The sequence below is a fragment of the Miniopterus schreibersii genome, assembly GCF_964146895.1.
Source record: "Miniopterus schreibersii genome assembly, chromosome: 6".
Lineage (NCBI taxonomy): Eukaryota > Metazoa > Chordata > Mammalia > Chiroptera > Miniopteridae > Miniopterus > Miniopterus schreibersii.
In genome coordinates, this window is record NC_138107.1 from 54,288,067 (window position 1) to 54,314,949 (window position 26,883).

The 26,883-nt window shown below is 34.9% G+C and overlaps 1 protein-coding gene across 1 annotated transcript in view; it reads right to left on the reverse strand.

Annotated features, from left to right (window-relative positions):
* The window catches only part of SEC63 (SEC63 homolog, protein translocation regulator), a 59,408-nt gene that overhangs the window by 20,163 nt on the left and 12,362 nt on the right, over positions 1-26,883 (reverse strand). Inside the window, exons 3-14 of the mRNA XM_081141389.1 lie at positions 22,726-22,840; positions 20,374-20,486; positions 16,265-16,326; positions 15,611-15,669; positions 11,244-11,294; positions 9,985-10,093; positions 7,754-7,848; positions 7,524-7,656; positions 6,127-6,219; positions 5,208-5,362; positions 3,694-3,841; positions 928-1,010 (exon numbers count right to left, since the gene is read on the reverse strand). Coding sequence (XP_080997515.1) covers positions 928-1,010; positions 3,694-3,841; positions 5,208-5,362; positions 6,127-6,219; positions 7,524-7,656; positions 7,754-7,848; positions 9,985-10,093; positions 11,244-11,294; positions 15,611-15,669; positions 16,265-16,326; positions 20,374-20,486; positions 22,726-22,840 — 1,216 coding nt within the window. The remainder of the gene's footprint in view (positions 1-927; positions 1,011-3,693; positions 3,842-5,207; positions 5,363-6,126; positions 6,220-7,523; positions 7,657-7,753; positions 7,849-9,984; positions 10,094-11,243; positions 11,295-15,610; positions 15,670-16,264; positions 16,327-20,373; positions 20,487-22,725; positions 22,841-26,883) is intronic.

The window sequence follows — 26,883 nt, forward strand, 5'->3', positions numbered from 1 at the left end:
AAAAATAAAAGGGAGTAAATTCTCTAAAGAATTCACTAAAAAGGAGTAGTGATGAAATTCTCAACAATAATCAATAATAAACTCTGTATAGCACTTTAAAATTTAAGAACTATACCCACATTACCCTGCTATTATAACGTTTTTTTGTTTGTATGTTTTTGTTTTGTTTTTTAATATATCTTTATTGATTTCAGAGAGAGGAAAGGAGAGGGAGAGAGAGAGATAGAAACATCAATGATGAGAGAGTCACTGATCAAGCCTGCAACCCGGGCATGTGCCCTGACCGGGAATCGAACCCCGATCGCCTGGATCCCAGGTCGACGCTCAACCGCTGAGCCACACCCGGTCGGGCTATTATAACGTTTTTTAAGAAATAAAATCTTCACATACAGAATTAATTTATGCCCAGCCGGGCGTGGCTCAGCAGTTGATCACTGACTTAGGATCCAGGGGACTGAGGTTCGATTCCCGGTCAGGGCACATGCCCGGTTGCGGGCTCGATCTCCAGTTGGGGGCGTGCGGGAGGCAGACAATCAATGACTCGCTCATCATAGATGTTTCTATCTCTCTCTCCTCTCCGTTCCTCTCTCTGAAATCAATAAAGATATATTTAAAAAAAAAAAAAAATTTACTTAAAACCCGTTCAATGCCTTTTTTTAAAAAAAGAATTTATTTTCCAAGGTTTTCTTGTGTGAAAACTCATATGAAAAACTGTAAGTTAATTTAAAATTTCAAAAAAGCTAACAGAACTTGCAAAATTAAATTTTGCTACTCAGTAGTTTTGATTTGAGACTATGTAACTTAAAACGAGAAATTAAATAAAAAACCTTAACACACAACTTTTTTTTCTTTTCATTAAATTTATTGGGGTAACACTGGTTAAGTAACACATAACTTAAAGCATAAAAATACAAATAGATTACTTACTGCCATTGTTTGCCGTGTCAATTTAACCAACACTGTAACTAGGGATCCTACTGTGATGTTGTTGCTGTCTTCATCATCCAATACTGTAAGGTGAAAGGAAAAAATTAAGTAAAAAATAAAAATTAAGCTCTACGTCAACACAAACAAAACTTAACTTACCCAAATGAATTTGGTGCCTCAGTATTTCAAATGTACTATATTTTAAACTTATTCAATAAAACATAATTTATTGACTGTCTAGTCAGTATAAGGCTCTCCAGTAGATGCCTTCAGCAATGTACTCATTTAAATCCTTAAACTAGCTCTATGAAGGATTATTATTACTTCTACTTTAAAGAAAAAACTGAGATTCAGAAGTAAAGTAAAATGCCTAAGTCACATAATGGCTAAACTGGCACTGCCAAGTTTCAAACCCAGGTTCTTTAAAACAAAATATAATGTGAGGACTATCATACCACAGATTTCTCTCACAGTGATATTAAAAATAGGGTTGTGTCACTGTAGTAAATTGTGCAAACCTTCTATTTACAAGATTTTACCTGTATGGTCAGTGCCTGCCTGTCAGAATAAATTAAAACTAGTATTATAAGCCACATTAAAAGGATTTATTTTTAAGGGAAGAACTTCAAGATATTTTTACTTAAAAATATATTTTTGCAATTAATTTTTTAAAACTATGTTTGCCACATATAGCCTCAAAAGTCTAATAAAATTAATTTGATATTAAAATAAATTAACATTAAAATTAATACAACTTACCAAACATTATCTTGCATTCAAATGAAGATATAATTCATTTTTTCCTATAAATTCTATCTATAAATATTTTCTTCACTATGCATTTCTGTCTACAGGTTTTTCTAAGTTTGCCATGTGTATTTCACACAGATTTAGATGAGCACACTGTTCTGATCTGCATTGACACACCACCAGTTGGGAAAGAATGGCCTCCAACAACCAATAACTGCTATCTCCATTACTGGCTGGAAGGTGCAACAGCATCAAAAAAAGGGTACAATATCTTTTCTTCAACCTGGAAGTCTCCATTACCTCAAATAAAATCTGGGCTACATATTCATCAACACTGCAAAGTTGTATGTGCATGAGCACTGCACATGAATTAACAGCTCTAACAATGTCTACCTGCCATCTGATACTTTAAAGTGAAGGAGAGCCTACTCTATCTATCCTCTAGCAATGTGAGAAAAGGGATCCACCATCTCCAGCACTGGATCAGGAAGATGCCCCTTTCCTGCTTCAGTAATTCTACTCTCCCTCCATTAACTATACATCTCATGTTACACATTTGGATAGCACTGTAAAAACATAATAAATTATCTATACAAAATACTATAGAATGAAACATCATAATGTACTGTAGTGAGGCTGAATAATCTTACCTTATACAACTAATAAAAAATCTCTCCAACATTCATTTTTTTTTAAGCAGCATGTACTTTTTACAACCCTTGATTATATCAGAGTATCTCTTCAGCCCTAAACTAGGATTTTGAATAGTTTCTGATTAAATTATCATGGTCCTGAATGAAGCTTTATGTTTTTTGTTTGTTTGTTTTTAAATATATCTTTATTGATTTCAGAGAGAGGGAGGCAGAGAGAGATAGAAACATCAATGATGAGAGTCACTGACCAGCTGCCTCCTGCATGCCCCCAACTGGGGATGGAGCCCGCAACCGGGCATGTGCCCTGACCGGGAATCGCACCACGATCTCCTGGATCCTAGGTTGATGCTCAACCACTGAGCCACGGCCGGCCAAGCAGCTTTATATTTTTAATATGTGAAAACTCATGAACCCACAAAGAAATCCTAACTCCCCATCAAAGTGGCCCCAGTTTTCACTTCATGTATCCTACACACTAGCCAAACTGAACCCAGATTGTAATTTGCCTTCCTCTCTGAAACACCCAATCTTTAGGAGCCATCCATCTCAATTCCAATGAGAATGCAAACTCAGTAAGGCAGAGGCTAGAGGCTCTTACTCACCACTGCTTCCCCAGCATCTTGAAGAAGTATCACTCAGTATTTGTTGAATGAATAAATGCACAATGTCTATCATTCACTTAACACTTAGCCTCTGATTCCTTGTTTTAATCCTATATTTACAGCCTATTTCCCCAACTAGACTTTATAAGCCCTTTAAAGATAGAAACCATTCCTAATACATCTTTGTATTCTTGGTCCCACAACAACTTAGTAAATGTCAAAGTTCAGAACAATGGCACAATGAAGGAATGAAGCAGATAAACCCTAATTCATTATAAGGTATTATTCAGCTATTAAAATGGGAACAAACAGGGCAATTAATGTAGGTTAAAAAAAAAGTCTCTATTTTTCTCACTCCAAGCAAACAAAGATAGAGGTAAGTCAAGAAAAACACAAGAAATGTGACAGAGAATGTGGTAATTTTCAAGGTTTAATTAACATAAATAAGCTGGGTTTTAAAAATTAATTTTAGAACTAAGCAGCTATGTTTTTCACACTAACAGATATATTTTAAGTATCTTTCATTACATCTGGAACTCTCTTTCATTCCTATTATGAGGATAATAAAAGTAGGACTCCATTAGTGTTCTTAAAACTATTAAGTATACATCATTTTCCATCACAGTAAATCTGACAGGTAAACTATAGTTCTATAAAGTCTAATTAAAGTTTTTGAAGTGTTTTGAGAATCTTGAGTCAAACAAACAAGAGCCATCCTATCAAAAAGGAAGCAGTGTTCCACAGGGGAACCTCCCACTTACCCTGTGATTTTATGTCCATAGTCACATGTGGAAAACTCCCAAGGACAGCCATAACCTCTTCATATTTTTCATCTTCAAGGAAGTGCAACAGATAGTGACGATCTGTTTCTTTTAAACTCACCAAATCCTGAATAGTCTTAATTTTGTACTGAATTTAAAAAGAAAGAAAATAAATCCTAAAGTCATAAAACGTTTCATAAAGGAAAATTAAGAGCATGTTTACTAAAACAAAATCCAAGAACTTTTAGAAAAATGTTAAAATTATATATATTTCCTAAGCGTGGGGGTGGAGGGGTTAATGGGGGGGGGGGGGAAATGGGGACATCTGCAATACTTTCAACAATAAAGATAAATTAAAATAAATATATAAGTTTCAAAACAGGTTACATATATTTCAAAGCAGCAAATAACAACAAATAACTTTATGGCATTTCATGGCCTTTTTCTCCAAGGAAATTTAAATTTAGGATTTTGTTACAAAGTTAATATAGGGTTATTTTTTTTTAATTAGAAAAAAAAAAAGATATAGGAAGAAAAAATCTTCATACAGAATCTTGACCCAAGCAAGAACTATTGTCATTTGATGTGCTCAGTTCGCTGATCTTTATTTTCAATTTTAATGATAAAAACCTTTAAGAGTATGAATTTATCTCCAAGTATAGCTGCACCCTATGGAATATTCTGATTTTTGTTATTATCTAAGTATAACTATCTGCTATTACAGTATCCATCTTGGCTAAATGGATACTTAGGAGAGTGTTCTTTAATTTTCAAGTGTTTGGTGCTAGTTATTAATTTTTACTTTCACAGACATGGATTAGATCATGAGGCATGTGAAATGCCTGCTTTTGGATTCTGAAATTTTCAATTATTACTTAAAATGTAATCGAATTTTTAAGTGTAACACAATTACTTGAAAAGAGAACTCTGATGCAGATTTCTCAAATACATGTATTAGTTTTACCTTAATATACTATCAGTCTAATGTCTATCTTCTGCCTACTTTGACTAATGCATACACAGTAATGTTTAAAATCTCCTACAAAAATTACAATTTCATTCAGTGTTTTCTTATATTTCCTCAAGTTTTTCATTTATCTTAATACTCATTATCATGTCTTTACTATAAACTGTTTTCTAAATAAGAATTATCTTTACTTGATCTACCTATTTTTGAATGTTTATTCTGTTCATACTAAACTAATAAGCCATTGCCCAACACTTAACCTACAAATAAAATTATTGGAAAGTATACAGTGCATTTATTTTTAGTAACAATATAAAGAATAAAGTGTTAACTGCTAAAAATGCACTGACCCCTGTAGTAAAATCACTTACAGTAGTAAGATATTAAACAGAAAATGTTAGCAGAACCACTTGAGGGATAGTTTTAGAATGTTTAAGATATTCTAAATCTAAGAAATTCATATTAACCACTTGCAGAAAACTTTCATGTTATCTTTAAGTGACACGATGAACTGCTTAAAACTGATTTTAAAGTAGCAAAGAATTACCTTTTTATGATTAGAAACCCTTCTAAGATTATCCTCTTCAATGTGAGGGAGCTGCAGAAGGGGAGACTTAAATTGCTGAAGGCCTTGCACAGCCATCTGAGAAAGCTTCATGCAGTTTTCTAGGGATGCCAAAGTTGGAGCACGAAACTCCCTTTCTTAGAAAGAATAGGAGGAAAAGACAAGACAGAGCTGGACTTTTTATATGTTCAGGAGTATACAATTCATGACAAAAACAAGATTCATGTGAATATCCTTAACCCCTCAAATTTTAAAATCACAGTGTTGATTTTCCTTTAAAAGTCATTGAATAAAATACCAAAAATATATATTCAAACTTGGTCAAATGCATATTATCCAGCAACAACCACTGATTTAACAGAAAAACTCTTTGCTTTACCTCCAAAAAGAGTAAATTATCAGATATTGTCAGTATCAAGAACATACTGACACCATGCCGAGAACTGACATCATCCATAATAACAAACAACTAGTATCTCCCTTTTTAAGGAACTCTCTCTTTTTCCACTATTGACCAAACTCCCTCACTCTTTTTTCCCTTCGTGCAAAAAACACTACATTTCAGATGAATCATCATTATATCACTTAAAGAATTATTTTAAACTCACTATTAAAATACAGAATAACCTAACTCTAAAAATAATCAGGAGAAAAGGATATTTTAAGTTTTTGCAAACAATAAATAACAATAAACAATAAACATGAAAAAATTAAATTCAAAACTTAAGTTGTGATAAACATTTTACATAGTGAAAAATAGAGGGAAAGAAAAACCATAAATAAAACTGGGAAAGCTGATAAAACAGAATTACATTAAGTACCCACACAATCATAAAACTATGAAGTGTAATCTGCATATGCTTGCAAGGAAAAATACAACATAATTACATCTCCTCCTCACCTTCACGGCTCCGGGCCATTATTATTAGTTGGCAGATTACATTAACCATTTCTTGAAGTAGGGCAGGGCATTTTTTCAGCATAAACTGCTGATCTGCAAAACAGAAAACCTGACAAATCATTCTACCTTTATAGTTAAAACATCTTTATCATCTATAGTCCAAGACTAATATCAAATTTAAGGTATCCTACAAATATCTCACATGACCTCAGAATTTTACAGGTTGAACCCAATAGTGTCTACTCAGTAGCAATATGTCACAAATCATCAGAGAACCCTAACTCAGATTAGATGTTTCAAAGGCCAATTTTTAATATTATGGTGTTGGGCTTTATTAATTAACTCCCTACCTTTTTTTTTGGGGGGGGGGGGAGTTTAATCTTTAACTTAATCTTACTATATTTAAGAACTTTAAGAATTTTCTCCTTGTGCATGTAATTTTCTGAGTATAATTATGGATAAATCCAAAGGCTAAGATTGAGAATAAATGTCAAGTAAATGCACAGAAAGAAATGAAGAGGAGGAGGAGGAGGGGAGAGGGGGAGACTTTCACTTATACAGCCTATAATAGTTAATCATTAAGATCATCCACTGGGCTACTACTCAATCTAAAAATTTTGTTCCTATTTCTTAGATAATTGGTAAAAATGGAGATAGTTTCATATATGTACAAAACATGAGAAACATAATTATTAGTTAACTTGCAGCTCTAATAACAATGCTTAAATAGTGCTCCTTCATTCTATCACCAATCACTGAGCATCAACTGGCCTTGTTTTCAGAGGCACTGATTGCATTATTGGCTTAAACGTTTATTCCCTAAGAATAACATTCTTTTAAAACTTCAACAGAAATAATGCAAGTGAAGAAGAGATGACACTCAATTTCATGGCATCCCTGGAAACACCGCTGTCTCAGTTTACTGCTTTTAAGTAAAATAGATGGCTTCAAATACTTATGAAGCTTTAACTAAAGATTAAATGCTTTATTGGTAACCACGAGAGTGGTGGTAGTGGAGTAATGGAGTTGACTGAGATACTTGCTGTGAAATCCATCCCCCACCCCCACCCCCTGCAAAAAAAAAAGCTTACGAAATCCTTTTTTTAAGTCATCAGGAGTCATTGCATAATCTACAACTGACTAAACATTTCTCATATAGAGTATTCTCTCACTGTGAAATACTAAATTTTAACATTTGCTATAACATCTGACTTACTTAGACCTTCCAAGTATTTGTGAAGTAATTATGTAGCATATAGATTTCTTTTTAAAAGGTCCTTGAGCAATTATTTAATTGCGAAAAAAATAACAGTGACAAAAACACTGCACCATGAAGTCTAATTAAATCCTCTGCTTTCATATCATTAAAACCCTGCCAAGAGTAGAATCACAAATACCTTCTTCAAGGGTCTCAGGAATTTTCATTCTAGCAAGGTGAGACAATAAAAGAACTCTGGCCTTCAGGCTATATGGACAGGTAAGTGGAGGTTCATTCTTCTTTAAATTAATGCTGCCAATTTCTCTGATCAGCTAGAATAGATGAAATATTATTCAAAAATACACATTTAAAAAAGCATTAACTTTAATAACTAAACTCTTATCAAGGAATTTTAGAGATAGGCCTAACCTGAGGTATTAGAACATTATCTGTTGGTCTGCTTGTGGCATCTTTATTATATTGAGGATCAAATTCAGAGGCTCCAGCCAAAACCATGATAAGACCTAAGAAAACAAAAGAAATAAGAAGGTAAATAAATATATTTACTCACCTATTAATTTCCCCTGTGCTATGATACTTCATTAATCCTAGGGTGAGGCAATTTTCCAACTACACACAATGTTTAAAAGCCATGTGAACTTCACTACTAACAATTATTAATTTCTCCCATAAAAAAAGTCTCACTTTTTAAAATATGCACACTACCTATCACAAGTGAACAGAAATATACATCAAATTAAGGGTCCCAAAGCAACTAGATGCATTAAAATCAATTCAAATAACATCTGTTTCTAGACCTAAGCATGTATTCCACAGAAACTTTCTATAGAGCATTAAATATTCCATGTGATATTAATAAACGTTATGTAAAAAAAAGGGAGGGAGCTTCATGGTTAAATATGGCTAAGAAATAATGAGTTAAAAAGAGTTTTAGGTTTCTTCACTTTATGACTTCTCAGAGCCTTCAGAAAACTAAAATATTCTGTCACTTACAAAAACTTTTATTATAGAACCCTGGAGTGTTTGGGGAAATAGTGTTCCTTGAAATACACGTGATTCGCAGTCACATACAGAGTGAGGCAAAAGTTTACTGTCGTTAGTAGAGTTTTTTCTTGTATTATTTATTAATTATTGTATTTTCCATACAACCATAAACTTACTTTTGCCCCACCCATGTATTAGCATTACTCGTTAGCCTATACAAGCTCTTTAATGACTGGCACTAGAATTATCACTCTCACTATACAGCAGAAAATGCAACGTATTTATAAAATGCAGGACAGCATAGAGGTTAAGAGCATAAACCCTGGAGTTTCCACTTCCTAGCTAAGTGACCTCAATAGTAGTCTTCACCTCTCTATGGACCCTTAGTTTCTTCACAAGAGCCCAACACACAATTAGCACAGTAATACGTGAGCTACCACTCTTACTACCTTCAAATGTTTTCATGAAAATTGTTCCTAAGATAGCCATATAAATGGTGACAACACTAAAGTAACAAAGGATATATAACCAAACCCACCAGCTAAACAATGCTTTTTTAATAGAATTGTATAAGACTAAGTACCACCCTCAGAAACGAAACAGAAATCAAGATCACTAATGCAAAAATCACATGAAAACAGATTATAAACATGAAAATATTTTTATAAGGAAATAGTTCTATATTAATATTTCAATCCAGCATAAGGAAGAGTGGTATGTGTGCATAAAGGAGAGTAACATTCACTTGCTCCTCAGAAATAAAAGATCTGCTCATTCCTCAAATATAATCACACAGTTACATGATCCTGAGGATTCTCTGGTTATCAAGAAAGACAGTAAAATTGGCAGAAAAATACAGAAAAATCCATTTAGATTTTGGAACAAAAAAATGCATTTTCTAGTGAGGCACAATTTAAAACTCCTATCTTCTTTTCTCTTTTTAAGGAGGGGAAGAGGGATGTCTATGATTTCTGCATAGTAGTGACTCTGAAAGGTAATACTCTATATTGCAAGGATAAAATTTACAATGATACCTTTATGGGATCAAAGAAAGTATCTAGGATGGTACTTCTTTTTTTTATAAGAAATTTTAAAGTAAGACTCAGAATGAAATATCCTGGCAGTTTTCTTTCAACACACCCAAGACCTCTACTCATTTTATTACAATTAATACAGTATAATGTACTGGTTTATGGCTCAGGAACCAGACTGCCTGGGTTTGATCTTGGCTCTGTCACCTACTGTGTATCCTTGGGTTCAGTTTCCTCATCTATAAAATGTGCTTAGAAACAGCACTTACTTATAGGGGCACAGCAAAGATTCAATGAGTTAATACAGGTATAGTGCCTAGTAATGCCTGGTACATAACAAATACTCAAGAAATGTTAGCTGGTATTATTATAAAATTAGCCCACATGAAGCTTTAACATAAAATTTCTGAGAGAAAAAATATACATATATAGCTGAGTAGATGGGAATAACAGGAATAGGTCAAGAAATGAGAAAAAGAGTGTTAGCATTTTCCTCCACCTTTAGGTACATGAACTGAATACCTATAAAACTGTAAAATGGAATTTCTCCAGTTGAATATACATCAACTCCACAAAAATGACTCAGAAAATAATCTAATGTCACAGTTACTTATGTTTACTTACGTTTCATATCCATATTTCGGGTTTTATAAACAAAATATGTATAAATCTGTGTTGTACGTATTAGAATCTGGTCTCCACTGTAGCGTATTGAGCGATACCACCAAGACCCCTAAAATACAAATAAAATTAAATAAGAAACAAAGCATAAAAACTACAATAAATGTTAGTTTGAAACAGAATATTTTTATGGTCAAATTTTCTAAATTTTCATAAACAAATAAAAATACCTCAGCTTTAGAACAAATGCCTTTATTACATATTGCAAATGATTTATTTAGCAAATATTTATACTGCCTCATGCCTAAACACCAGCCTATCTCACTACATATATATTATTATAACATTTAACTTTCAGCTAGAAGTTGTTTGAAGATAAAAAGGAATGAAACAACCCATTACTATAAGCAACAAGCTGGTTCCTAACACACAGCATGTCTTCAATATTTAATAAATGAATGTAGAAGCAATTTTACAGTTGATATACTATTTTAATTCACATTATTCCATACCATTGGATCCTTACACGAAAATCCTATGAAGAAGGCACAACAGGTTAATTACTAGCCTCACTACAGGACCCAGGAACTATAAGATGAGAAAGAAAACCGCCAATAATAAAAGTAATAAATAGGAAAATCACACACTTTATGGTATCTCCATATTGAGGTACTATGCAGCTGTTTTTCAAAATGAGATTGCTCTATATGTTGTGCCCCTAATATTTGAAGCAAAAAAAGACACAATACATATAGTAAGATTTTTTTTAAAAAATATATGTATGTATACATAATTCATAGAATAATACAGGGTGAGGCAAAAGTAGGCTTACAGTTGTTTGTAATGGAAATACAATAATTAATAAATAATAATACAAGAATAAACTCTGTTTTGTATGCTCACAACTGTAAATCTACTTCTGCCCCACCCTGTATTTAAAACACCAAACTTAAGCAAGGATTATCTCTAACAGAGATATGGAGTTGAGGGAGGTAGTGAAGGAGGAATCATTTTAAACTCTAAATACATCTGCATTTTTATCAGCTGTGCGTAACTTTTGAATTGGGAGGAAATATACTTTAACAAACTCAAGTGATATCACCTTTAGAAGACCTTTAAAGTACAGTTGAAATATACAATTCTTAAAATTCAAGGATCAACAGATTATATTCTAATACAAATTACAATCTTACAGGGAGACTCCAAAGCATGCCACCAATTCCCTTTCCAAAAATATGTTAATAAAAAGAGCTAGAACTTACCACAACAACTGGAAGGATGACCATGAATGCCAATCCATATACAAGTAAAACCTAGAATTGAAGAGAAAAAAATTATGGTCTTCATCAGGCAATTTATAACAACATCCAACACTTAATTTGAGGCTTACATGGAGGAAGCACTATTTAAAAAAAGCACTCCTCATGTACTATTTTGTTTAATTCTTATTTTCAAACCCTCTGAGGAAGGTAGTAGTATAAATTTCTGTTTGCAGATAACCTGCAGCATATATAGGTTATGTGGCTTGTCCTAAGTCACACACCTAGTAGGTGGGAGCCAGGATTGCATTCCTGCTCTAGAACCTACATTCTTTTCCACTATAATAAATTACCTTTTCATTTGCTTTATAGATAACACCAGCAAACCAGAAATTATATTTCCTCTCCAGTCAAGTACTTATATATCCACACCTTGGCAAGTGGTTAGTGCCTTGGAAATAAATAATAGAACCCTGCTTGGTTCCTTTGTCTAAATATCGAGGAGCAACTTCATAATGTTCTGTTTGAAGTCTACTGGTCTCAGATTTCTCACCTACTGCTTCATTCCTACTCTGGTAGCTATCTTTCTCTTCTCTAGTATTCCCAGAGTAAGCCTAGGCATGTTAAACATACTTTTATGTACAGCAACTACACACCATTGAAGATAACCAAAGTTAATCTGCCATAAAATAACATTAAAAAGCCACTTCAAAACAAATTACAGACTATAGAGATTTGGTTTTTATTACTTCAAAGACAGCTCCTAGATAATTACTTTCAAGAACACAGGAAATCATCTATTCCTGAACAATAGAAATTCCTGATGTTTTAGAGTTCAACATCTATAACTGATTTGAAGTCTGACATCCTATTATCTCCTGAAGTACCATATGGAATATACACCATTAATTTAGCATACATTAAAATTAATTTAGGCTGGGTAAATATGAAATGAAGAATAATTTAAAATTTGAGCACAACTTAGGATAAATATAGATACCCTAAAAAACAGTAGTTCAGGTCAAGATGGCGGCATAGGTAAACACGGTACTTGAACCTTCCCACAACCACATTAAATTACAACTAAACTACAGAACAACTATTATTCAGAACTACCTGAAATCTAGCTGAATGGAAGATCTACAATTAGGGATTTAAAGAAGAAGCCACATCGAGACTGGAAATAAATAAAAGAACCCTGCTTGGTAGGAGGGACGGAAACACAGAATGGGCTGGTCCCACACCCATATGTGCTAGATATAAATTGGGAGGGATATTTCAGCTGGCGAGGTCCCCCCTGAGGAGCAAGGAATCCCAGCCCCACACCAGGCCCCCCAGCCCAGGGTTCCAGTGCCAGGAAGGGCCACTGAAGTCCCAGGCAGTTCCTCTTAAAAGGCCTGCACACGGAACTTATTCAGACCCGCTGCCTCTGCGCTCCAACTCAAAAGGCACTAGGGACATACAGGGAGGAAATGAATTGTCTGGCATCAGAGCAACAGCTGGAGGGGCAGTTCTCTGCCAGACAAAAGTACTGGCAGAGACCATTGTTCCTTTTCTGAGACTCCCTCCAACCTCACAGAGCCTGCAGGTAGGTGCTATTATCTGAATTTCCATCAACCTGGCTCACACTGTTTGCCCCACTCTGGTGATTCCGAGACCCACCCAACCCAAGCTATTTCCAGTGGTTTTTCCATACAAACTGCCTGTCTTGGCACCTGCTATGGACTTTTCAAAAATCCCTCAAAAGTTCACAAATTGCAAACAAGCAGCATCTAGCCTTGGCGTGTGCCACACCTCTCACTAAGTGGACCCAGCCCCAGCACTAGTGTCAGTCAGCCCTGACTCACAGCTTGGCCTCTCCTGGCACCTACAAACCCAGCACAAGTAGTAGCTATCTACAGATCACTCTGTAGCTCACGTCAGGTGGCCTTAGGCATGGCAAAAGCTGTGGATGACCTTGCACCTCCTGGAAGATCCCAGAGCCAGTACACCTAGTAACAGCTTCAGACCACCTCTACAAGCAACACACTCAAGAGGCAAATTCCATGAGCACCAAAGCCCCACTGAAACAAGTCCTACTCCACAGAGTTGGCTCATGCACTGTAGCTCCTCTGCTGTAGTAAGAGCCGGTCCTTGCAGCTGATCAGCATAGAAGTCAATCCCACCCAGAGACGCCAACAGCAATTAAGGCTCAACTACAACAGGACAGCGCACACAGCCCACACAGGGGCACACCTAGAGCACCCAGCTGGGGTGATGAGAGGCTGCACCACTAGGCCCCACAAGGACACCTACTACACAAGGACACTCTACCAAGTCGGGGAGACATAGAAGCTCTACCTAATACATAGAAACAAACTTAGGGAAGCAGCCAAAACGCAAGGACAAAGAAACAGGTGCCAGATAAAAGAACAAGAGAAATTTCCAGAAAAAGAACTAAATGAGCCCTGGCTGGTATGGCTCAGTTGGTTGGAGTGGCAGGTTTGATTCTCAGTCAGGGCACATACAGGGTTAAATCCCCAGTCAGGGTATGTGTGAGAGGCAACCGATAGATGTTTCTCACATCTCTCTTTCTCTCTCACTTTCCCTCCTCTAAAAAAAAAAAAAAAAAATCAAAATTTTTTTAAAACTTAAAAAAAACAAAACTAAATGAAATGGAAGCAAGCAAGCAAATTACCAGATAGAGTTCAAAACAATAGTTTTAAGGATGCTCAAAAAACTTAGTGAGAACTTCCAACAGCATGAAAAAAGACATAGAAACCAAAAATGGAACCAGTCAGAAATGAAGGATATACTAACTGAAATAAAGAATAATTTACAGGAATCAATAGTAGAGTAGATGAAGCCAAGAATCAAATCAGCAATTTGGAACATAAGAAAGCAAAAGTACTCAATCAGAACAACAAAAAGAAAAAGGAATCCAAAAATATGAAAATAGTGTAAGGAGCATCTGGGACAACTTTAAGGGTACCAACATTAGCATAATGGGGGAACTAGGAGGAGAAGAGAGAGAGCAAGAAACTGAAAACTTATTTCAAAAAATAACAGCCGGGTCAGCGTGGCTCAGCCACTGAGCATCAACCTATGACCCAGGAGAATGCAGTTCGATTTGCAGTCAGGGCACATGCCTGGATAGCAAGCTCGATCCCCAGTAGGGGGCATGCAGGAGGCAGCTGATCAATGACTCTCTCATCACTGATGTTTCTCTCTCTCTCTCTCCCTCACCCTTCCTCTCTCTGAAATCAATAAAGATATATTTAATAACAATAATAATAATAATAATAATAATAGAAAACTTCCCTAACATGGTGAAGGAAATAGACATATAAGTTCAGGAAGCACAGAGTCCCAAATAACATGAACCCAAAGAGGCCCATACCAAGATACATCATAATTAAAATGCAAATGGTTAAAGACAAAAAATTTTAAAAGCAGGAGAAAAACAGTTATTTACCTACAAGGGAGCTCCCATAAGACTGTCAACTGATTTCTCAACAGAAACTTTGTAGGCCAAAAAGGAGTGGCAGGAAATATTCAGAGTGATGAAAAGCAAGGACCTACAACCAAAATTACTCTACCCAGCAAAGCTAACATTTAGAATCGAAAGACAGATAAAGAGCTTCCCTTACATGAAAAAGCTAAAGAAGTTCATCACCACCAAACCAGTATTACATGAAATGTTAAAGGGTCTTCATTATGAAGACAAAAAAAGATAAAAACTATGAACAATAAAGTGGCAATAAATGCATATCAACAATTGAATCTAAAAACCAAAATAAACAAACATGTAGAGCAGAAACTGACTCAAATACTGAGAACATTTTGACAATTGCCAGATGGGAGGAGGGTTGGGGAGATGGGTAAAAAAGGTGAAGGGATTAAAAAGTACAAATTGGTTGTTACAGAATAGTTATGGGGATGTAAAGTACAACACAGGGAATATAGTCAATAATATTCTAGTAACTATGTATGGTGTGAGATGGGTATGAGATTTATTGGGATGATCACTTAGTAAGTTATATGTCTAATCACTGGGTGTACACCTGAAACTAATAATATTGTATGTAAACTATAATTGAAAAATAAATGATTAAATGTTCAAAAAAAATCCTGTCATTTCTCAAACCAGGAGTATGACCTGATCTGAAACTGCCTCCCAAAGAAAATCACCACAACTTTAAGATTTTAAAACTACATTTAGAACACATTGCCCAAGCCAGCAACCTAATAATGGGAACCAATTCTTTTCTCTATCATGTAAAAAGTTTCAAAATACACAGTTAAATTAAAAAGCATACCAATATTTTCATTGTAATAGCTTTCTTAATGTCAAAGGCATTATAATGTGTTTTATATTTAAATGCACTCACCAAAATTGAATTTTTCTGGTCAACTATCCAAGCTGGCAGGGCTATTCCAAAGCTTGTGGCTAAAATAGAAAGAACATTTCTGTACTTCCAGTTTTATTTATATCCCAAAATTCTGCCTCTTACCTCCACAAAAAATAAATAAATAACTGAAAAAGATCATCTTATTATGTGTGTTCCCATTACACAAGTTAATGGATATAGTTTGTATCTGAAACTAAATTTTTCCAGAAGGAAAAAAATTTCAATCCTAGTACATGAATTCCTTCTTCTTAAAAAACAAACAAAAAAAAAAACCACTAAATTCTTTTATATTCTCTAAGTTTATGTAAACACTATGAATACATCAGAAAATGTTTAGTCAGCAAAGAAAACATTTTTTTCATCCAATTTTCATGAACTACTAACTGGAAATGATGAATGACAGTAACCACTCTTCTCATCAAATCAATCTAAGTTTTATCTTCCAAACTAGTTTCAAGAAAAATAAAATTAAAAATTAATTAAAGAGAACTTAATTTACATATCTGTTTAACTCCCGTGACTATAATTTCCCTACTCATAAACTAAGAAAATCAAAATACTCTTTTCTATCTAATTAACATTTTAATAATATATACCACATCCCCAGTATTTTTTAATCATTATTTACCACACCTTGAGGTCCATCTGGATTTCCAAACTCTTCCCAATTTTTCCGGGACTCTTCATCAGTTAAACTAGCATCAAAAGAACAAAGTTTAATAGTTTAAAAGCCCCATCTGCAAAATAAGTACTCATATATACAAACGCCATTAACCAACCAACTCATTTCTTAAAGATATTAATTTCAGAGAATCAAGAAAAGCCTCTCTGAAATCAGAAAAAAAATGGGGGGGGGGGCAGACAGGGAAACAAGGAATTCTGGATTAACAGAACATGCCAACTACTGAGCCTTGATACAAATTCCTGGTTGATCCATAGGTCCTCAAGTTTAGCCACTTCAAGCCAGAAGGTGAAACTTGAAATGCATTTTCTGAGAAGGCAGGGAGAATTATAGGTGCCTTTTTTTCCCTTATATGCTCATACATTTTCCAAAATTTCTTCAATGATCATATTCAGTAAGGATATAACCTATTTTCTAAATATAAAATTAATTCATAATTAATAATAATAATCTGTCCATATTCGGGAGGGAAGGAGGGAGGGAGGGAGGGAGGGAGGGAGGGAGGGAGGGAGGGAGGGAGGGAGGGAGGGAGGGAGGGAGGGAGGGAGACCTATAAATCTCCATTACTGTGGAAAGGTCATTTGCATTATGCTGAGATCACAATTTTCTCCAAAGCCAACTGCCTGTAGGAGTAGGAAAACAATCTGCTAAAGCAACAGCCTCCTAACCCAGGCAATATGAAAGTGACAGAGAGAATATATTTTTTAATACCTGAGTATAAATACTACCCCTGATCTGGGCAATGGATAAAGGCACAGAGTGAGAGTGGTTTTATTCCAGATCCCAGTTAAGAAAACATTAAAAGAAAATTTTATTTCCTTCAAACACTTTCAATGTAGTTAAGGAGACAAGGCAGAAACACACACAAAAAAATGAGCAATAATAAAATAAGAAAGGCATTCTTGTAGTTATGTCCAAATCTAATTTTGGCTATATTTCTATTTCCCAGAACATATTCACTTAAGATACAATGAAGGTTCTATTCAACCAAGTTCCAGGTTGAGAAAGAGAATGAAAAAGTACCTTTATAAAATAGCAAAAATTTTCAAAGATTTGAAAATATTTTTAAACTTATCAATTTGGTCATTTATAAAAATAAGTACCCTGACATCTTTAGTCCTTATTTAACTATATCTCTACTTACACTATTTGAGCTAAGGCCACAGTAAAATACAGGAGCCAATGGAAAGCATTATTGCAGAGAGATTTCAAGTTAATAAGGAATGGTGCTAAGATTCTTTTCTGTTGAGGGATATTTCTTTAAAAAGTTTGCCCCAGATACCTGTACAATTTACACCCCACCCAAAGCTTCAGCTATTGTTTCTCTCAATATTCTGTCTTCTAATTAGACTCTTTTCCCCAAAATAATTATCTGTCCCCTCTGCCTTTCTGCTACTGACAGCACAATAAACTGCCCTGTTCTCTACACAATGCCCACAGATTTTGCAAAATAAAGCACAGTTCACATCATAGAACCACTTGATTTTTAACCTTCAACCATACCTTACTGCAATTCCATTAACTCATTCATTAAACCAACTTGTACAACTGCTGTGTGACAGGCACCATGCTGGATACTCAAATAAAAGGATTCATCAATTTTTTAATTTGCTACTTACTAGTGCTTTAGTATAACAACATTCCTAAGACTTAAAGTACTTAAAAGTTAGATGATTTGTTAATTCATATATAGCAAGCTTAAACAAGCCCAATAATGCTAACATAATTTTTTAAAAATTCAATGAGTATAAAGTTTCCTAAATATGATTATATCTCTTAGCTTTGAAGGTAGAAGGTTGTATCATAGATCCAAGTATAAATCTAACGGAATCTGTGTTCCTTTTGCTGTGGAATATATATATACACATTTAAAAAGATACGTAAAGCCCGGGCCAGTGCAGCTCAGTTGGTTGGGCATTGTCCTGTGCACCAAAAGGTGGCCAGTTCAATTCCTGATCAGGGTACATGCCAGGATTGCAGGCTAGATCCCCAGTAGGGGGCGTGCAGGAGGCAGCCGATCGATGTTTCGCTCTCATATCACTGTTTCTCTTTCTTCCTTCCTCTCTCTCTAAAACTTAATAAAAATATTTTAAGTGTGTGTGTGTGTGTGTGTGCGTGCGCGCGCGTGCGCATATAGAGTGATCTCAGCACAATGCAAGTATATATACACAAATATATATATATATTTATATATATATTAAAAAATATTTAAGAGTGTATATATATATATATTTTTTTTTTTTCTGTATACAATTTCAAGGACCCCAGATTATAAATATGATCTAGAGAATACTTGCACTAAATTATATATTAGTGACCCTGAGTTGGCCATGTAGAGCTAAGTTACATATTCATGTGTACAAACATATGAAACCACGTTTTTAAAAATTGAAATAGCTTTAAAGTAACATCTCTGCTGCCTACTTGTTATAAAGCAGCTTGACATTAGGTTTCATACCTGAAAGCCAAACCCCAACTATATCCAGAAGAATGAATCAGAAAATTCAATAGTTGATCTAACTCCTCAAAAATAACCAGACCTCCTTTCCTTTAAGTTAAAATCTGGTATGAAGAAATAGGAATGACCCAGCTAGTTTATTATAATGGGCAAAAAAAAGGAGGAGAGGGGAGTATCCTGAATTCTAAAAAGCTTTGTAAATCAAAGCCTAAACTTTTGCATTCCAAAAGTTGCTTGAGTTATACTTAGGCTGCTAGCATTATACATAAGATGGGAGTTTCAATTCAGTCAGAACTTCTACCTAGTAAAATGTACAGCTTTATCTAATCTTGATATAAGTTACAAGATGTCAATCTCAAAGCCTGGGGCTCATAATCATCTACTTCTCCATTTGTGTGATGTAGACCATCAACTAAGACATCTTATATACAAAACATTCTCTATCTCAATCATGTAACTGAGTTAAAATGAAAGGCCACATTTTATTCTTCTGTACTTTTTAGAATAGTGACCATACATCATAAAGAGTCAGATTTCCAGTAACCTCAGAACAAACTCATAAACTTGAAAATGTTACAATACCTGAAGACTAGGGCAGAAGAAAAAAACTGCACTAAAAGTAAAACTACTAATTAAGTATTACTGTCTATCTGACTTCCTCTGGAAGTCTTCAGTTCTTCTTAAATTACCTGAAAACAGCAATGAAGGCTCTGCAATACTTGCATAATGAGAGTAAATTCTTGAAGGAGACACAATCAAAAAAGGGGAAAAGGAGACACTAATAGAAAGACAGTAATTTGAAGGGCATCTGCTGTGCAGAAAAACAAAAAGCAGTACACACTTCAGACGCTCTTGAATTACAGAATCACATTCATACAGACAACACGCAATCCACGGGAAAGGGGGAAGAGGAGACACAATCTATTTTTATTAAGCACATAAATGATTAAGATAATATTTCCCCAACTTAGTCATTCAGTTTGCTATTATATCCGAGTACCCTATTATTTGCTTATAGTTTTTGAATTAGCTCACAAAATCATTTATCACTGAGACCTCAAAAGACAGACATCCTGTATTTTACTCTTTAATTCAACTTAAGAGCTGTGTATCAATATACCTATCACAAGTCCTAAAGAATCCAGCTAACCTTTATCTCTTGTAACAGTAATGCTCAAGAAATAACTACTTCTAATTTTATATACTCTATCCTGTTTCCCAAAAATTAAGCTGGTCTTTAAAGAAGTTAAATGAGACAAGCTACATTGACAAAAAAGAGAAAGAGATCTAGCCTAATAAAAAGTCTGGAAATGAAAACAGGAATAAGTATGTCCCCTTCTAATCAGGATACTTGGGAAAAGCTCAATTAACATATCACTATTTAACCAGCTTCATACGGGAAATGCACTACTCTAAGTTACTTAAAATTAAGGTTTAGTTTCATTACCATTTTAGCATTGCCAGGGAGCTCTATAAAAGACAGACTCAGCATATTAGGTCAGCATTTAATAAAAGGGTATGACAACTATTTTACTTACTACTTTATTCAAAGAGAAAACTATCTTCACCACTCTTAAAAATAATGAGTTCTGTGATACTTACGCTGCATAAGCTTTTGCTATCCTCATGAACATAACTTCATCACCTCCTTTATCTGGGTGATATTTAAGTGACAGCAAACGATACTGTTTCTTAATTTCTGTTACTGTTGCCCCCTAAAAGGAAAAGGTTTTAGTAAAAATAAGCATAATGCTGCAAGAACAAAATCTATCCCATTTTGAACTTAAAATATTTTCAGACAGAGAAAATGAAGTTTTTATCCTATATATTGTCCCATAAATTTTACTCCCCATACTTTTTAAATAAAAATGTATTTATTTTGTCCAATATATTTATTTTATTGAGCACCTATGTGCCATGCAGTACACTAGGCACCAATGGCATGAGAATGAAGTCATGAACAACACACGTTTGAACTACACAGGCCCACTTATACGTGGATTTTTTTTGGTATTTATAGATTTTGCATCATGGAGTCAATCAACTGCAGATCAAAAACAGTATTTTCAAATTCTCAACTGCAGTTTCCCAACCAAGGATTGAAAATACTCTTTTCCCTCCAATCCGGTGATGCAAAGGGCTGACTTTGGAGTCAAAAGTCATACTTGAATTTTTGACTGGGCAGGACTGGCACCCCAACCTCCATGCTGTCAAGGGTCAACTGTAATGCCATATTATCAAATAAAAGGATAATGACGATTTAAATATCAAAGAATGATCAGGTAATTAAGTCTGGCTGAAAAAACCCTCCAGTTAAAGGTTAACTTCTGCCTGGCCAGAGTGGCTCAGTGGCTGAGCATCAACCTATGATCCAGGAGATTCCGGTTTGATTCCTGGTCAGGGAACATGCCCAGGTAGGGAGGCGGAACCCCAGTGGGGGACATGAAGGAGCCACTAGATCAACGACTCTCTCATCATTGATACTTGTATCTCTCTCTCTCCCTCTCCCTTCCTACCTCTGAAATCAATAGATATATTTTTTTAAAAAAATTAAAAAGGTTGACTTCCTTTCTAAGAAATAATCTGAAGAATATCTGGTTTCATCTGCTTGTCAATATTTTAATATTAAGTAAATACTTAATAAGCTTACCTTAGTTGTTTCCTAATTAGACTCACTTTCTATTAATAAGCTTTTCATTTGACTTTTCATAGCATCAAACTGCCCCCAAACCCTTTAATCTTTAAAATCTCTCGATGACCATGATCATCACAATAAAAGAAAAACAAATGATAGGTATAGTTTTCTTCCACAAGGCAGAAAACGAGAAGATAAACACGCTCCTTACTTTTTATTACATGCATCTCTGGGTCAAGCAATCTACTGAGCAGAGACTAGAAGTAAAAGAAGTGGCCTGGGGAAATCATGGAAAGAGCACTAGGTTTAGCTTGGCTACTAAGGAGTCAGGGGATCCCAGACAAGATACAGAATTTCCAGGCCTCATTTTCACCATTAGAAAAAAAAGCTAGCCCTGGCTGGTTTCGGTCAGTGGTTAGAGCATCAGCCTGCACACTGAAGGATCCCAGGTTAGATTCCCAAGCAAGGGCACATACCTGGGTTGCAGGTTCAAACCCCGGTTCGGTCAGGGCAACCAACAGATGTGTCTCTCTCACACTGATGTTTCTCTCTCTCCCCCCCCCTCCACCCCCTGCCCCTTTCTCCCCTCTACTCTCTTCTAAAGATCAACAGAGAAAATACCTTCCAGTGAGGATTAACGGAAGGAAGGAAGGAAGGAAGGAAGGAAGGAAGGAAGGAAGGAAGGAAGGAAGGAAGGAAGGAAGGAAGGAAGGGAGGGAGGGAGGGAGGGAGGAAGGAAGGAAGAAGAAAAACAGGCTAGCTGACCTCTAGCATTCATTTCAGTTCTAACTTTCCACTAATATACCTAAAAGACTAATTTTCTGTTGGAAATCCATCAATCAAGTTCAATCAAGAGATCATCCAAGAGGTACACCCAAGGGTTAATGTGATTTTTATGACAATGACACCAGTTCTTTATAAGACATAAAGAGTTAACACTTTACCACAGTGTCAACTAACACAGGAACATAATATTTTAATCATACAATTAACATATATAAACCTCCTGGCTTTAACTTTGCATTAAACCCATCTTGCACATCTTTTAAAAAGATACTAACTTCTCATCTGATCTTCAAATAGTCTTACATTTTAGCAATTACAAATCAATTCTTAATAGGATGGCAACCAACATCTGTAGCTTAAAAAACATATGTACATTAGAATAATAAATAATGGATTAGAAATCTCATTTTAATAAAATTTTAACTGACCAAAGTCTTATTTTTAGGCACAGCCCAATTTCTTTTAGGACATGGACTTACAGTCTTTTCAAGGGATCATTAAACTAACGTTCATTATATAAAAATTCTACTTACGGGATCCAAATTTAATACTTCATAAGGATTGTATTCTTGATATTCTCGGTCTGTTTTGGAAACTTTGTATGCAAGGAATAAGAATAATGCCCATCCTGCAAGCAGAACTACTTTCCTGTTTAGGAAAAAGATAAGTGAAGTATAAATAAATACGCCTATATGGTTTTCCTTTAAGAGTCATTATGGCAAGATCAAGGCATAAAATCATCTGATGTAATCTCATACCACTATGCCATTAACTCAAATTCTAAACTCAGTATCTTTTTCACTTTTGAATTCTTTAGAATCTTGTATAGTGCCTGGCAATTAATATTCTCTCAGTTACTACTTGCAGAATTTTAAGTGCCAAAGTTAATTCAACTTATTAACTTACTGGACTATTACATTCGATCAAAATACCAAGTATTCAGTAAACCATTTAATGTCAAAAAGAATTGTTCTTGACCTTGCTATAATACTTTTAGAAGACAAACTACAAATGGGTCAATTGTGCAAAGATAAATAAATAACCATGTTTGTAACAGTAAAACTTTGGAAACAACCTAAGTGTCCTTTTACAGGAAACTAATTAAATAAACCAAGATAGAGCCACAAAATGGAGCATTTTTTAGCCAATGAAGATATAAAAAGATGTACATAATAGGTTAAAAAAAGATATAAAAGAACATATTAATTTGGGGGGGGGGGAAATAATTTCTTCTCTCCAATGTGTTCTGTTTAGTGAAAATATTTAAAAGGTTGATATTACCACTATTGGAGAGACTGAAGAAAAGAGGAACTATCACACATTCTACAGGAATATCTGGCGATAAGGTTTCAAAAGGTTTAAAGAAGTACATACCCTTTTAACTACCCATCTACTTTACTTGAAGAAACTTAAAAGGAAATAAACTAGAATTAAATATATGAAGTATAAAAGGGCGGTTACAGAGATAAATAACAGCCAAAACCATACACGCACATAAATGCCTATCAATAGAGTACTAGACAAATAAATAACAGTGTATCTGTACAGTGAAATACTATTTAGTCACTAAAAATATTTGTGGTTGAGGATTATCTACTTTGTATTATTAAATTTTTTAAAAACACAGCTTTCAAAGCTGTTTGCACGTGTAATATAGTCCTATTTTTGTGAATAAGTTTATTGTAAATAAGAACATAGAAAGGTAATCACCTTAATAGTGGCTATCTTAAAGTGATGAAATTAAATGGTTTTTTATACCTTTTGTATCACAATTTGTTACACTGAATAAGAATTGTTAAAGGCAAAATGAATCATAGGAGGCCTAATCAAACAAAATTGGAGTGACCTGTTTTCAAGGACAGAAAGAAAATGTTTCAAGTGTTTAAGCTCTCTTGTTAGGAACCTAGCTTTGGAATGAGACTCTGAAACCCAGTTCCAACCCCTCTCCTTACCTTTAGCATTCTTATTTTTAAAACAAAATAAATCCCCATCTCCCAAAGTTCCCTAAGCTTGTCCCACCATCATGCTTTTGCTCTCTAGGATCTTTCTACCTAGACTTCCCATTTCCCATCTCTGCCTGTCCAAACTCTATTCATCTTTCAAGGCTCAACTCAGATTATTCACCCTCCAAGAAGCAATCCTCGTCAATGGGGAGACTGTGATTACGGTCACAAAGAAGCATAAACCATGACTTTCCTCTGACTTGCTGCAAGCTCCCTGAGCACCTGGGACAGGATCTTAATTCAGTTTTAACTAACTTCAGAGTATCTTAAACACAGTTAGCACTGAGATGCAAATTTCTTTCCATTTGGTCAAAGTAATGCTCTAAATCTTTTTAAGGGCATAATAAATACTGCAAACTGCTTTCCACACTATCTACATGCCAAAAGGGGAAGAGGGACCCCTATCTGGAGCGCTCCCACTTTTACCTGGCTATCTAAGGAGTGGTACTTATGAACACAGGCTCTTAGCCTTTTATAACTGCAAGCTGCTTATGAGCCTTTTATAACTCAGTTTCCAACTTTTAGGGTAGGTTTGAGAATAAATTGAGATTAGGTATGTAAAGCACCTAGAAAGTGCCTCAGAGATAGTAAATAATCAATTCATACTAGCAATTTGCTGTTATTAACTCCACCCAAATCTCATCTCAGACCTCATTATTCAGGGAAGCTTCCCTGTGCAGAACCAGAATTAAGAGCCCTTCCTCTACTCTTTCATAGCATCCCCCTCACAGCCCTTACTAAACTCTATTATCATTATTTGTTTACTTGACAGTATCCCCCAAGACTGTAAGTAGTTGAAACACATCTATTTGTTAATCACAGTTTATCAGCACCTAGTATAAACCTGACACATACATAGTAGGTGCACAATAACTACTTATTGAATTAATAATAAAAATAATTTAAAATAGCAATTTTTAACTCAAATCCAAAGTTTGCTAATACCCCCAATAATCTAAAGAACACATGAAAATAGACTTTACTCCCACACAAATTAATAACCCCACATTTTCTTTTGCCAACTCTCCCAACAGGCTAACAAAGGTCAGAAAAAAAAGACAAAGGTGAAATTGAAAACCACTATTAGCAAGATTTAAAAGCAAACAAGGGTAGAAGGAAAAAGAAACAAAACACCTAGGATTTGTTACACCCCTTGTTAGATGTTCTACTTGTAGCACCTGGCTCTCTGAGCCAAAGAATAGAGGGAGGAGAGCAGAGGCTCAAGAAAGAAGCCCCAGGCTGATGAAAAAACTACCACAACCAATAAAACCATGGTCTAATTTCTTGGGAGCCAAAGCAAAGGTGGAAACATAATAGACTGCACCATGCTCTGTGACCAATTTTTTTAAAAAGCCATGTTTGGTTCCTTTGAAAAGATAAGCATTTTCATTACATAGAGCTTCAGTAATTAATTAACTTGTGAAGTCTTATTTTTTTCTTAAGCATATTTTAAAAGTTATTTTTGAAGCAACTTCCAGAAATTAGAGTATTACACAATGACTGCTTCATTTTGAAAGAATACTTCAAGGTTAAGTGGCAAAAAAGGTTTTGATGTTTCTGACTTTATTTAAATTGTTACCGGTATCAATGTAACTCTTTCTTACTTAAACATCCTTTAATCTGTATTTCCAGTTAAGTAAATCAGTTTACTATTCACAGAAGAAAACTTTACAGTTGGGTTTTGTTTTTTTCTTGAAAACTGAGGTTCAAATACCTACAAAGTATTGACCAAAGCCCAGAAAAGGAGAGATAGGTAGGTCAAAAATATTTGCCTTTTAGTTTCACATCACTGAGAGCTCAACACCAAAGCCAAGATTTCCCTCCCTTACAAAGGAACTAAACAAGACAAAGTCAAGCCCTAAAAAGAAAAACTATTTAAACCCCCTGAAGTTACAGAGGTATATTGAAAACTACCATCATCATTTAAAACAAGATTAAAACATAACTGGTTCAACTTTTACTAATTTCCTCTGTTAGGCCTTCCCCTCCTATCTACTGGATAGACAAATGTAGGTAATTCACAAGATACAGTCCTCCAATAATAGCAACTCTTTCGCCTCCTATCAGTTTCATCTATTACCTCTAAACTGATGACTTAGGGTGAAGATCCAAAGCCTAGGCTCTAAACCAAGCATACCCCAAAGCCTCATAAAATCAAATAGGCCTGCTCTAATTAAACATGCTAATGGCCTGTTTAAAACAGATGGGCCTGACAAAATAAAAGGGAACTAGGTCCCCAATCCACCAGTTCTAGCTGTATGACCTTGGTCAAGTTACCTCATTTTCTTAGTCCGTTTCCTCATCTGAGAAAAAGCAAAAAAATCTACCTTGAATATAAAACTAATGAGATAACATATAAAGCTCTAGCACAGCACCTGGCACTCAGTATGTGCTCAATAAACTTTATCACCATGAAATACAAACTTGATCATGTCACCTCCCTGCTTTTTTGATAATCTTTTAAAGATTCCCCTATAGTATTTAAGACAAAATTCAAATCCTGACACCAGATGCACAAGGTTTTCCTGCAAGATTTGACCTCTCTTTCTCCCTCTCCTCCCGAGTCAGAAGTACACTCTCCTTTGAATGTACAAACCACTCTTCAGACAGCTCTCAAATTTACTATTCACATCTTACACTTACTAAGGCCACAATTTCTTTACAGATACATGTTTTATTCATTATTAT